We start from the raw sequence: 14,559 nt of genomic DNA, 5'->3' as shown, positions 1-14,559 counted from the left end.
CTCTATTTACTTTCTTAATAGAGCATTCTATCTGTAATCTCGTGTACAGTTTTTGTGTATTTGGTGCATGTTTGTGAATGGAAGGGTTCAGAGTGTTCGTCTGAGGTCAGAACTTCGGCTGCTCTCCTGGTTTCAGCTGAGATAGCGTTAATTTTCCTCCTTGTACCTGGTATGGTGCTGTGTTTTGGATTTAGAATGAGAATAATGCTGATAACACGATGTTGTTGCAAAGCACTAAGTCAAGGACTTCTCTGCTTCCTGTGTTACCCTGCCACTGAGGAGGCTGCATGTTCAGGCAACTCTTAAGGATGCATACAGCTTCTGCCTTAAATATAGCAACAGTCCTCTGCGGTACTAGTGCATGATCTTCTCATGAGAGGTTACTGTCTGATCAGGATCCAAGTGGCCAGTGAGATATTCTACCAAAATATGAGATGCAGCGGAATCAGCACCAGATGATTTAGTTGTGTTGCTCTGGTACCAAAAGGATACCAGATGATGTTTAATAATCAAGGATAAGAATTATGATTAAAATTTAAGTAGTTTTATTCTGGATTGGTAGGTCTTGTATGAAAATATGAGTGGAAAAATATATTACTCTTAAGGGCTTTTTCTTGTCTAAGAAGCTATGTATATCTTTGCAGCCTCAGTGTATTCTGCCTGAATTTTCTGTCTTGGATGTTATACTTTCTTTCTAATTCTAGCACTAATAGTAACCGTGGAAAAAGTTTTTTTTGGCAATTGAAGGTGTTGATACTAACTAGCTAGTGCCACCTAAAGTTACTGTAGCTTTTTTATTATAACTGGTTTGCCCTAGACAGCCCATTTAATACCTTGAGAGTTCAACTATGTACAAGTCTTTTGATTTTCAGACTTAAAAAGTTGAGTTGTGTAATAGCAAAGGATAGTGCTCAGTACCAAAGTTTTTCATACTCTGCCCAGAGAATTTAGTTGAATTATTTGAAAAATACATAAAATATCTGTTACACATTAAATAACATTTAACTGTGTCATTAAATTTAACCAGATGGTCTATAAAATTAGTCAATGAAGTCATAAAACCATGGCATCATTGTTCTTTTTCAGTGTTCTTTCCATCTCATCAGGTTCCTTGCAGAAATTAAGTGATAGCAATTGTCTTTCTCCTTTGTGCTCAGTTTATCAGATCTCTGTGTTCATAAGCATTAATGCACTTCAACAGTACTGGGTTGTTTTGTGTCCTCCCTCTTGACCTTTTTTCAATAAAAAGAAAGTGTCTGTCTATTACTCAGAATTATCCTTATCACTCAGAATTATCTTTCCTTCTGTGCAACTTGCTTTCTTATTGGATCTTAAGACCTATTCTGCATAGACATATAAATTGCTTAATTTACACTATGAGATGGTTGACTCCATATGGGAGAGTATTTGGAACATTTATTACGTTGCATCACTAGTAGTGTAGATAGCTTTCAAGTAAAGAGAACTTCAAATACAGCCTTTGCTTTAGCAAAGTCTATACTTTCAAACTTGCTGATCCCTACCTTTGGTACTATGTTGGTAAATAACATAATCTAGAAAAAAATTTATATGCAAAACTGCTTTTATAATTCCTGCTTGTATTTGATAATTAAATCTTACCTCACAGACAGATTAAGCAAGACTATTTTACTTGGTCTCTAGGTAACTTCATATGAGTTGTCTAGGTTTCCAAGCTGCAAATGTGTAGATGAGATGTTGGTACACTAAATCTGTTTTCTAACAAAATCTATAGTGATTCCACATGAAAGAGGGAGAAAGATTAACTTAAAGTTCAGCATTTCTTTGTCAAATTTAATTAGTGGTTTGCAGATATCCACATCTGCTATTTTCAATTGAAACTGTTTGTACTGAAGACTCCACACTCATGTAATGCAGTCATTTTCCTGTCTGTCACATTGTCTCTGGATTCTGCCTTCGTGTTGCTGGAAGCTGTCTTGTTCTTCTGTATAACTTTATTAAATGTGAAGATCAGATCTGTGTATGATCACTTCAGATGAAGCTGTCTTACATCTGTCTTCTGTGATTTGCTCTTCGCAAAGTATTTACTACCTAAGTGTCCACTGTTGGGAGGGTTCCTTGCAGAGGAAATCCGTAGGTACATAGGAAATGGAGTGAGTCTGAGCCCTGTTCACAAACAATCTCTACTGAGGGTATGCTTTCTAAAGATAGTATTGGACAGCCTATTAGCATTCACACATTCAGTTTCTGTTTTCAGTTTGCCTAGAGTAATGTCTCCACCATAATTATTAAGCAAGTCTACTTTCTCAGCAGGACCAAAACTCAATATTTATAGCAGGTAATACTTCCTTCTGCACCTTCTGGATAGTAGATAAATAAAGGGCTTTTCATTGTTTATTGGTATTTTCATGCTATAACTAAAATTTTCTTGAATATCACCAAATGGTTTCATAATGTCTTCACGTACTAAGAGACTGGAAGCAGAAATGGCAACGATCGTCTATTCCTACTAGTTAATCTGTTTGCTTTATCTGAACTCTTTTCTTTATTGTTCACTATTTTCTCACCTAAAGGCGAGATTTCACTCACTAGATTTCATTTATTTTTTTCTGCAGTAGGTTTTCATGTGGCTTGGCTGATTACTCACTTCCTAATTTTATGAATGTGAAGACATGTCTGTGTTTGTGAAAAGATTTACTAGTAGTTTCCTACTCAACACTGCTATTGCAACATCAGAATGCTAATATTTTGTTTTCATCATCTAAAGCTGAAATGTTTAATTTCTTCCAAAAAATCCTATTGATCACTTCAATTCTCATTTCACTGGTGTTCTCAGCCCTTGTTTGCCTCTTGTGCTTATCCACTTGGCATCTCAAAATGACGTGAATTTTTGACTTAATAATCTCAAGTAGATCTTCAGTATCGACAAGGTATTTTGCCCAATAATAAGCTTTGGTTAGCAAAGTTCAAATAAGGGTTTGTAGTTATTTTCTGTGTACTACCAACTGTTGAAAATGGTTTTTTTTTTCAACATTCCAAGGAGGACCCCACCCCCCCCAAACATGTCAGTAAAACGAAGACAATGTTTTTGATGAATAAATTATGTCTGAAAGAAGTACTTTAGAACTTAACATGGGTAATTTAGGACATACTAAGAGCAACAAGATTTAGGTAGTGCTTTCGGTAATTTCCTTTTGTTGTCTAATGTCATCAAGGAAGGAGTAACGATAAAATGATACTAAGATATTAGTCTTGTACTGTTCTATTTTGTTTGTTTGTTTTCTTGCATAGGCTATCCACTCTGTGGCTTGGCATCATGAAGGAAAACAATTTATTTGTAGTCACTCAGATGGTACCTTGACCATATGGAATGTAAAATCTCCTACCAAACCATTCCAGACAATCACTCCACATGGTAAGATTGAAAATAGATGCCCACTGTGTGCCCACAGCTCTTAAAACCCAGAGGAAACTTATTTTTAATGGAAATATGTTTTATAAAACTAAGTATTAAAAATCTATTGCAGTGCAAGTAGATTTTGTCATATCAAATTCTGATAGATTTAATGTCTAAAAAAGTCTAGTCTTTATGAAATAAGAGTCCAACTCAATGCAATGGTATCTAAATCTCTAAATTTTAGGCTGTTTTTTACACAATGACATTGATCTTAAGATTAACTAATGCATGTTTTGCAGAGCTTGCTTTTTGCTTGACATTACAGTCCCATATGTTGTTTAAAATACATATAAGCAAGCATCTGTTTCATGTATAAATGTGTAGATTACCATATAAATTCTTGGAAAGATTTGTAAAAGAATAAGATTAGCATCTGGTAAGATGTTCCCACTTCTCAGATAATTCTGCATTAATTTAAGCCTAGGAAATTAACATGTTGTTCTGTGAAATATGCTGCTGCATATTTCAAAAAAATATATATTGGTATACAGATTATTATCTGTGCACATCTAAGTTATGTGTTAGCAACTTATTTACCTCAGACAAGTGTGAATGCAATGGTGAGGATAATCTGTGAGGTTAGTTGTAAGATGCTGTAGTTAAGCATTCTGGTTTACATATCTGAGACTATAGCAAGTCCCTGCTTGTTATAATGGATGTCGGCCAGAGTGGAAAAAGGAAGCTATAAATTTCTTGTGATCCTGTAGCAGACAAAGATTAAAAAAGCAAAGGCAAGACTAACTTCAGTTTTATGTTTTGTCATCTTAATAACCATTTTTATTTTGGTATTGGGCTGCAAACTAAATTTTCTGCAGAACCTTATAGCTTTATCAAATGTTATCAATGTACAGATAGGACAGGTGCATATTTACACCGTACTTCTAACTTCTACTGACTCCAGGAGAAATTGTGTCTATAGAAGCTTTAGTTGCTAATACTTCAAAGTAGAGGAAGAATGGCCCTTCATATTCAAGCTCTTAAGGATAATGCTTAGAATAAACTTCATTTTACTTGTAAGCTGAGAAATTTTATTTGCAAAATGGTAGAGATAAGTTTTAAATCCTCCAGTGCTACTTAAAATAACTTTTAGGGGAAGATTATATTTTTGAAAATAAAAATTCCACAACACTGGAAACAAACACAAAAAAAGGCACCACCAACATGACTGTAAATACTCAGGATTGATGTACTGATAGTTTTAACATTTTTTTCATGGTATTTCAAGGCATACTCTGTAATTGTCAGAGGTGTTGAATATATGTTTGCATAAATGTTCTACTTTGTAAGTTGCATAGTGAATTTCTTAATTTGCCATCATGTTATGGAGTTGTAAAATTAATATAAGAAAAAAAATTCACTTTAGGAAAGCAGCTGAAGGATGGAAAGAAGCCAGAACCCTGCAAACCTATCCTTAAAGTGGAATATAAAACAACTAGAGCTGGGTAAGACTTGTTTTGCATGTGAAGTTATAGCATACTTAAAGTAAATGCAGCTGAGAATGTCCTTTATTTCCTGTTGTTGGGATACATATTTTGGTATCACTGAGCTACAGTAAAAAAAGCTGAAATAGTTTTTCAAAAATCAGATTTGCTGAATAGACTGCAAAAACAGAAATGTGAAAAAATTGCTATATACACAAACCTTAACTTAGGTAAGGTATCACTAATGCACTATCTACGTGCTTATTCCATGCTACCAAAAACAACCCTTGTGTATTTTTTCTCAATTTTCTGAGAACATATCTTATTAAAGAAAAAAAAAAGCCTGACAGCACAGAAGAAGAGACTGAAATGTAGAGGTCTGAAAAATTTAACTTTGAAAAATAGTGGCCTGATGCAGATATTCTAAATTCTGAATACATGTTCCTCCCCCTGCACTCCCCTAAAATGTTACTGACGGAAGCTGTTCTGGTAGAGTACAGTAATTTATGCATTGAATTGTGCCTAATTATGCACATTGAAAAAGTAACAAAGCAGTAATTGCAAGAAGAGGCTGAGATGGAATTACAGTATCTTGAATAGCATGTTTTGTTAGCAAGACTGCAATTAGGATTGAAGGATTTCATGAACTTTATGGGATTTCTTTTCTTTATGGTTCTAAAGTGCTTTAAAATGGTTGAGTATAAGGTGCAATATAAAGTTTAAATATTCATGGAAACCTGCTTAGCTATTTGAAAATTTTTTTTGACTTCTGGGTGATTATGTATTATCTTGTTTGCTTTCCAGGCCTTCAAATCTATGGAATATTATTAATGATTTCTACTATATATCAGTATTTATACAGATAAATATCAGTGGCTGTGTGTAATTTTGTTTGCTAAAAGTGAAGTAGAAACCTAGGGCTAGTGCCCAGATGTTTGAACATCCACAGGCAGTTGAAAAGTCACTTTTTTACGGCAGTCTACATCTGTCTGCATATTTTCTCAACGGAAATGTCAAACTGAGATCTAAATAAAGGTACAGATAACTTGAAGTTGAAGCTACTTTAGGTTACAATTTCTGCAGTCAAAAGCCTTCTACTATGAATTCTGAAAAAATAGTTTATAGAACAAGCTTCAATATTACAATGCGAAAACTGGTTGACCTTTCATACAGTTTTTAAAAAGGAGCTTGTTCTGTACAATTTCTGAGAATACGTAGCTCTTTGGGGAGACTGTTTCCTAGTGCAGGCTTTTTTCTGTTACCTCTTATTTTCCAGTGTGCATCAAAACATTCAGTTTGGATGAATTTCTCTTTAATTTCTCTTTAATATTCTTCTCTGTTCTCAGTGTACTTCTAAATCTATAATAACACGTCTATGTTGTGATATTCTTCCCTTCCAGAACTTTAATCAAAATAAATACTAAACAGTTTGCCCTGTGGTAAGGAAGCATTGCACTAGAAATAACTGTTCACATGTGCAGTTGGATTTCTATTTGCAATCTTATAACAAGAATTTTAAAGCATGACTACCTTTCAGTGCTTAAGTTTTTTATAGTTTTTCTCTTTACCGATGGAAATTTATTAGATGTGTGAGCATCATACAATTTTGTCTGTCATACGTAGCTCATGGCTTAATTTCTGTAGCAGAGAAGAGAGTAATCACTTTTGGGTTTGTCCAGGACATGTATCTGTTTTTCTAGCCAGTAAAGGAAAAAATTTTGCTTCTGTAGTAGTCTGCTCTAGGTGTTCTTCAGAAAACAACAACAAAAAACTAGAAGAAGTTAAAAAGAGGTTAATGCATAATAAATTATTTTACCTAACTTCTTTATTGTGAAAACATAATTCTAATTCTAATCAACACTTTATTTCTGAGAAAAGATGTCCACAACCACACAGAAGGAAGGAGCATATCTGATTGCATTCTGTAGCAGAAGCTAGAGACACTATTCTTTCTGTTGTTGCAGAATTTATTAATACCTTCTCTTTTTTCCCCACTACCTACTCCGCATCATGAAGTTGGAATGGGGAAAACAGGAGGATGTGAGCACGATATGGGGAGCTTACAGAGTATTTGTCCTTTAAGTTTATGGGGGTCTTTGCATTTTTCGCCTTTTTTTCTTTTTTTTTCCTCCAAAGTTATGTTTACCCTTCAACAGTAGTGTCTATAGCTTTACTCATGGGAGCATATTACATCTATAGAAAAGTTACTATTGACAATCCTTCTGTATCTGTACTAGGAGGTCAAAAAGGCAAGTTCCTGATGTGTTCCTTAATCAAACTGGTAAAAACATTCCAATCGCAGAGCATAACATCATTGTTCTCCAGCCATTTAAGTTCATCCAGATCATTCTGTCTTTTGAGGTGGTTGTTCGAAAGGTGGGCTACCATCTGAGTATGCCAAGGTGGCTTTACGTGCACTTTCCTGTCTAAAGTGTATCCAGAGAATCTCATGAATTTCCTAATGCTGATTTCCCACCCCCCAGGTTCAGTCCCTGATGATATTCACTCTGTTTGATTTTAGCATTATGTAAAATTCCTCAAGTTTATTTTTTGCTACTGGAGCTCTGTTTAATGGAAATTACAGCTTGTAAGTTTCCCTGTTAATAATTAAAGAGGGTATTCTATTGGTAGCTAATGCAGCTGTCATGACTGACAGTACAGCAGCACCTCTGAGCAAGATAAATGTATGTTATTGGGATCCACAGATTACATGAATAATGAGAAGGTGTCCAGATAAGTAAAAGTTGCTGAATTTAGTTTTAGTAGTATTATTTTGTGTTGTGAGCTTGTCGGTTGAAAAACACACCTCCCAAAATGAATTTATGATTTATCTTCACCACTACTTTAAGGCTTTCATTCTTGCACTAAAATAACTATTGAAGCCTTTTCTACCTTTACTATTAGAGAATAATTTCTTCACAAATTACAGAAGTATGTATAATAGTAGATTTGAAAGAAAATTGTTCACCCATGATCTGAAAAGTAAGTCAGCTGGTACCAGTGGTGTGACTTCTATATCTGTTTCTCACACCCAAATTGCTGATTCTGATTGCTGAAACTGACTGAAGTTTAGCAATTCACCTCTAAAATTGAGCAGAAACATTCCTACAGGAATGTGAGCCACTGATCTTGATTGTATTGTGTATTGATACACAGCAAGATCTAATCCTGTGGGTTTTGAAACTTTTTTCAATGAAACATTTCCGCCCATGTAACGATATTTTCCAGTGTTCCCCCAAGTAATTTTACAAATTTAAGTGATGTGCAAATTAATGTGAAGAGATTGATTTTGTTCCTGTTGAAGCAGAACTGTTTCAATGAGGAATCGATATTCACAACAGCTAGAAATGCTATATAGCTGTTCTCTAAGAGCTGAGCAACACTTCTTGTTGAACATTTTCTATCTTGTTAAATTTTTCCCATAGATTTAGGTAGGTAGTATGTACCTATCGAAGCTGAATCCATCTCACCTATTATGTAAATTACTATTTTTATTTTTTTAAATCATTTTTATTAAACATCCGTGTGCGCTAACCTTCTAATATGTATCACAATTGAAGAACAACACAGTGTTTAACTAGAAAATGTACATTTGCGTTTATGGTAAATCTTGACTTCATGAAAATGTGAAAAGTTTCTACCCAAACCTGTTAGTCTTTCTGTCAGACTAAAGTTAACTTTAATTTTTAACTCATGTGAAATATCCATGCGACAGATCTGTGTAATCTATTCTCAGCTCTTCCATTCTTTGCTTCGTAATGATACAGACTCTGGTAAGCCTGCCAAAAGCAACCTGATTACCTTGAGAAATAAAACTAGCAGAAACCAGCATGTGATATTCACTGCTAAGCTAGAAACTTGGAAACTGAAATGTATCCCTTTGGTTTTTACCAGATGATCTAGGTGAATCCACAAGTCTTAATAGTTAACTGTAAATTGTTCTGGCAACATTACTTAAAAAAAAATATATATATATATCATTTTTGCCAAAACAAACTACTTCAGTAAATCATTCCAGCAAAATGAGATACTGGAAGTGTATCACACAAGTGATGTCTCTTCACTAACATCCTGAAGAATATCAGATCAAATTAAATTTTATTATTTTCCTGAAATCACTTCATGGACCCAATTGTAAAAGATTATAGGAAGTTCCCATATGAAGAATTGTAACAAAGCAAGAACTTGGACAAGTTTCAAGGAAAGTGCTTGCAGTGTCCTTACTTCTTTGCTTACTGCTTTCAGTTGTTGTTATGGTGGAGTCAGAGTACTGAATGAGCTCAATGGGCTCGTGGTCTAACTTATGTCCATTCCTTTGAGATCTGTTTCTCAGCCTCAGAACTCTTTGATCATGTTAACTCTTCAGTTAAAGGGCTTTCTGAAGGATCAGGCAGATGGCAAAATAACAAGAAACTGGAAGCTGTCGCGGTCTGCTTTGCCTTCAGTACTGCAGTGTCTATTTTAGCCAAGCTTATGAGGGCCAGCATGTGCATAAACAAAACACTTCATGCACAGATCTCAAGAAGATGTACCTAATCCATCATGCTTGTTTGAAACACAAGTGAAATCCAGTTAGACGTCGGAAAGATGGTGTTATGGGAAAAGACAACATAAAGACATCTCTTCAGCCTCATTTTCTCAGAATAGCTTTTTCCCTACAAATTTCCTCCAGATTCTGACATGTTAACTACTTCAATTGAAGACAGACACAAGCAAAGGGTGTGTCTTGCCATCCTAAAGTGGGTGTACAAGTAAATAGGAGGAATTGCATCCCCTTAGTGCCTGTTATTCCTTCAGAAATATAACCTCAAATTTGAGGAAGCACTCAGTAGTGGGTGAGATTTCTTGAGCAGCTGTATAAACAGTCAGTCTGCTCTTTAAAAGGTGTAAGACCCTATTTTAAACATAAACAGTATTAAAATTAGTGTTGGCCTTTTAATAATCAGGAAATGAAAAAAAAATGTAGTAAAATATATTTACTTCATCTTACTTTCAGTAAATTGTATATTATGCACATATTAGAGAAAATGTGGATATGTTTTGTAATACATTTCTGTAGAGACTTAAATTTTTTCCAAAGTCCATAATCTCTTCTATCATGACAAGAAGACTCTTTGTTTTGCTCTACTCAGTCATTTAATTACACAGCATGAGTGTAGTCTTAGTCTATGACAGAAAAAAAATCCTTCAATTTAATGCATGGTGGTAGGGGAAAATAGATAAAAACATCTAGAGCAAATATGTGTTGAGAAGTATTGGCATTTATTTATGTACTTGCTTCTTAAGGTCTTTGAAGTTTGCCAAGCACCGGGTTGCTTTTCTAAGACAGCCAAGTTATTGTGATTGCAGAATTACTTTGCGTTTTTTGCAAAATGTTTAATCTTTCAAGCTTTAGGGTAATTCTATACAAAAAGCAAAATTCTTGGGACTATTTCTTCCTAATCCTGCTGGAATATTTTATATTGTGGATATATGTAGCTGTTGGCAAATCTGAATCTGCTGTTCAATAGAAGAGAATTCTAAAGTTCAACAAAATAATAAAAAAAAAAAAAAACTTAATCGTGGGAAACAGTCTGTTTTTAAATTTTGAAACGTACCTAAACTACCTATTGCATGCAGAGTTGCTTTGCATTATTCTTTATTTATGTCGGCTTAATGATATCTTGTTAAACTTTTCTACTAGGCTACAAAAACTGACCAGTCTTTTTACTTATTACCTTGGTTTGATCCTATATACCTCTGCTTTATTCCAGGGAACCTTTCATCATTCTCTCAGGAGGCTTGTCATATGACACTGTAGGAAGAAGACCCTGTTTAACAGTTATGCATGGGAAAAGTACTGCCGTGCTAGAAATGGATTACTCTATTGTTGATTTTCTAACCCTCTGTGAAACGCCGTATCCTAATGGTAGGTTTTGTAAAGATTTTTCTCCGTACTTTGACCTTGTTTCTCTGGAGTTTTATCCCATCAGAATATTTCTTACTATTATCTTTGTTTTATCTCTGGGGATCAGACTGCAGCAGCAGCAGCAGCATCTGTTATTCCTATTGTCTGGGGTCTGTTTTTCTTCCCAAAGCATCGTAATAGAAGAGTTCATAATAAAATCTATTTTGTTTCTAGAAGAATGCTGATTGCTGGTTGCATGTTTTCCTTTTTTTAACCCCAAAAGCATATGCAGACAAAAAGTAGCATTACAATTTTAAGCTGTTATTGCAGCAGATGTGTTCATCAATATTTATTAGTGCACATGAGACCTTTCCAGTCAATGCTAAATCTTGATTAGCATTTGTGTAGTACTCTTAACTTTAGTGACTTTCTTATTACTTCCAATAGTCGCACGAAATTCTTCACTAACTTGTAATCTCTCTGTTGCAGAAGGGGATTTCTTTATCATAGATTAGGTAGCTGTCCCACATTAGTGCTATTATTTCTGTTTCTGGTGTTTTTAGCTGTCAACTTCCATCAGAGTGTATAGAACTGTTTAGCTCAGAATTTGAGAATTTGTCTTTCTGAAAGACAGCAAGCTAAACTTTGAAAACTTCCATTTTATTTATTTTATATAAATAAGAGGAAAATTTGGGATTGGGGGAATGTTATTGTTCAGTAATTGGTACTTTCAGAATCATGTTTATACAAGTTCATCTGCATGTTCCTTTTCATGTTATGTGAGCTGTTCAAATGGTTCTAGCAAATTGAAAAAGAATTGAGGGCATTTAGCTAAAGGAGTGTGGCTTTTCCAAACTTAAAGTATTCAGAGGAGTGAGTGCATAAATACCTTCAAAAACTGTGTGACATCTAAATTGCTTTTCTACTCTTGACTAATCAAGTGCAAGGACTGACTGAGTGCTGTGCATGCAGAGTATGATGTTTACCTATAACTTAACTTTTTTCTTGCTTTTAGACTTTCAGGAGCCATATGCTGTAGTCGTTCTTTTAGAAAAGGACTTAGTGCTGATTGATCTTGCACAAAATGGGTAAGAATCTTGTATAGTCTTTTTAATGGTTGCTTGCAGTAGTCAGCATGTTGTTCTGATCTTTAGCTGCTTAATCCACCATACTGTCTCCCCGCCTAAAACATAACATTTTGAATATTTGGTATAAGTTTTATTGGGTAGACTATAATACCTTTTGAAAGCAGCTTTTCTCAAGTTAACATGTAGTAGATGGGTACAGTATATGCAACTTTTTCCAAAGTTGACTGACAGAAATTACTAACAGATCACTTGTGCTTTTTAATTATCAGTTTATTTTAGAGTCAACTAGAGCTCAGTTGGCGAAATACTGCACAAAATTTTAGGGAAGGGAGCAGGTGTAACAGGTGTTCTGAGAGGTTGGGTAATTTTGGCTGACAATGAGCGTGGTTGTTGTCATATAAAAACATAAATATTTGTTAATATTATTGCCGAATTGAAAAGTTTTAAGTATTGGTTAGAAGTAACTCAGTACAGATGTAATAACTACCATGTACACACACACACAAATCTGTGTATATACACAAAATTAGAATGGTAACATATTCCCTCGTTCCTTAGTGTGGTAAGAGGTTGCTTAAAAGTAGTATCTCATTACAGTTTTCACAACTAAAACTTGCCCCGTGCATCTTGAAACTTGTTACTTTGCCCATGGAACAATCTGTATGCTGTGGGGGGTCTTGCAATTTTTTATCAGAGGTTTCAAAATCATTATAGGCAACAACCACCAACTATTAATGGATTAATAGCAAGGGAACTTGACAGATAAGATCTTTGTGATGTTCCTGATTAAAAGTAATGAACCATGTGAAGAACATCCGTCTATGGCAGAACAAAAGCTTGTAAATAAGTATCCTCAAAGTCTATGGTGATACCTTAGACAATAAAGGATCTGTGAAATTTGGAAGAAGGTCAAGTTTAATCCTAATATCTGAAATTGGTTTAGTTCACAACTTTAATGGGAATGGAAACTACTGAGCAGTTTCATTTATAGATTTTCTACGTGGCCATTTTTTACATTGCCATATGCTGAAGCCAAAATTTGTTTCTGATTAAACCCATGGCATTAAGCTTCATAGATTCATAAAACAAGTTTAATGGGCTTGAAATAAAATGTGTTTTACAAGTCTTTTTTTCTTAAGTGAAGTAGTTGGCAGTGCCTGAAATCTAAAGATAATTCTTGTTCCATTTCATGTTAAAGTAATAATAATCTTCAGTAGCTATGTTGTTTAGAAGACCTATATGGTCTTTGTTTCACTTGCAGTGTATTAATTCTTTTGCACCTGGAAAAAGCAATAAAATGCACAGATGCATGCATAGATGCTACAGATGCATGCATAGATGCTACAGGATTTTTCCTTTTGCCCTATGCTGTCATATGGATTTAACATATCTTGTTAAAATTAAGCCTCTTTCATTCAGTTTTTAGAATATTTTTAGCTTCACGGGTAGCTTTATGTAAAATTATTTGTATGCATAAAGTTTTCATCTGTTTTTGCTAATTTTTCCTTTAAATGGGTTGAAAAGCTGTTTTCGATTCACACACAAAAAAAAAAGCATAGTATTAATTTAACTGAAGAGAAATGTCCTTTGAGCACAGATACATATACCTGAATATTATTGACTTTTTTTTCCACATTAAGGCTCATTAACATTTTGAAAATGAGACTGTAAGGAACAGCAGTGTTGTAAACATATTCTAGGAACAGTACAAACTTCAGGTTCTGTTTAGAGATCTACAGAATCTGGATAGTGTACTCAATGAGAAGTGAAGTTTCATAATATATTCATTCATAATCTAATTTTGCATGCATTTATTTTCCTTTGTACAAAAAGAACCCAAACAGTCTTCAGTGTTTCACTTGTTCTGGATTTAAAATATATTGTTTTTGCCTAGATTAAGTGTTCCACTTTCATCCCTTAAAGGTACCCTATATTTGAGAATCCTTATCCTTTGACAATACATGAGTCTCCAGTTACCTGTTGTGAATATTTTGCTGATTGTCCTGTGGACCTCATACCTGCACTCTATTCAGTTGGCGCTCGACAGAAACGTCAAGGTTACAGTAAGAAGGTAAAACATTTAGTACATAAGTGTTATTTGAAAATACTGAAAATCAACTGCTCTAAACAGTGTAAGCATGGCCATGCTATGACTAAAGCTCCGCCTGACTGATTATTCTGTCTTTGGCTAGTAGCAGATGTCTAGAGAGGACGTAGCATGTGTCATGCCTGTAGTTATGCTTTCCTGATGTGATTCAGTTGATTGCCACATCACTGAAAGCTAAGGGTCTTCTTGGAGCATGGGTGTCGTCCATAGACCTTGTTGACTTTTCTTTGCTGTAGACACATCTAGTAACTTTTTGAACTTGGGAAATACTGGAATCTGCGTTACCTGTAATAATTTCAGTGGCTTAACTGTGCACTGTATCTTATTTTCTTCCTTGGTGTATTTGTTCCTATATTCAAATTCCTTTACTACATTTCCAAATTTGATCCTGTATTGTATTGATTAATCTTCTAGGAATGGCCTATCAGTGGAGGCAACTGGGGTTTGATTACTCAGAGCTATCCAGAGATAATAATTACGGGGTAAGTGACACCATAGTGTAGTAATAACTTGCTTAGCTGGTTGAGTAGAACTGAGAATATTTTGATCGTTTATAGGAAAAAAAAAATGTTCCATGAGTGGTTTAATCATTTAAGAAATTATGTTCACTAGACAAGATA

At 34.6% G+C, this 14,559-nt stretch overlaps 1 protein-coding gene across 12 annotated transcripts in view; it reads left to right on the top strand.

Moving 5' to 3' along the window:
• STXBP5 (syntaxin binding protein 5) overlaps positions 1 to 14,559 on the top strand; it is a 113,976-nt gene that overhangs the window by 55,707 nt on the left and 43,710 nt on the right. For all 12 annotated transcript variants that reach the window (XM_050709768.1, XM_050709767.1, XM_050709770.1 and 9 more), the window contains 6 exons: positions 3,271 to 3,394; positions 4,800 to 4,878; positions 10,611 to 10,765; positions 11,760 to 11,832; positions 13,756 to 13,903; positions 14,354 to 14,421. In XM_050709768.1, coding sequence (XP_050565725.1) covers positions 3,271 to 3,394; positions 4,800 to 4,878; positions 10,611 to 10,765; positions 11,760 to 11,832; positions 13,756 to 13,903; positions 14,354 to 14,421 — 647 coding nt within the window. The remainder of the gene's footprint in view (positions 1 to 3,270; positions 3,395 to 4,799; positions 4,879 to 10,610; positions 10,766 to 11,759; positions 11,833 to 13,755; positions 13,904 to 14,353; positions 14,422 to 14,559) is intronic.

The sequence above is a fragment of the Cygnus atratus genome, chromosome 3, assembly GCF_013377495.2.
Source record: "Cygnus atratus isolate AKBS03 ecotype Queensland, Australia chromosome 3, CAtr_DNAZoo_HiC_assembly, whole genome shotgun sequence".
Lineage (NCBI taxonomy): Eukaryota > Metazoa > Chordata > Aves > Anseriformes > Anatidae > Cygnus > Cygnus atratus.
This window is presented reverse-complemented; position numbering and strand designations above follow the sequence as displayed.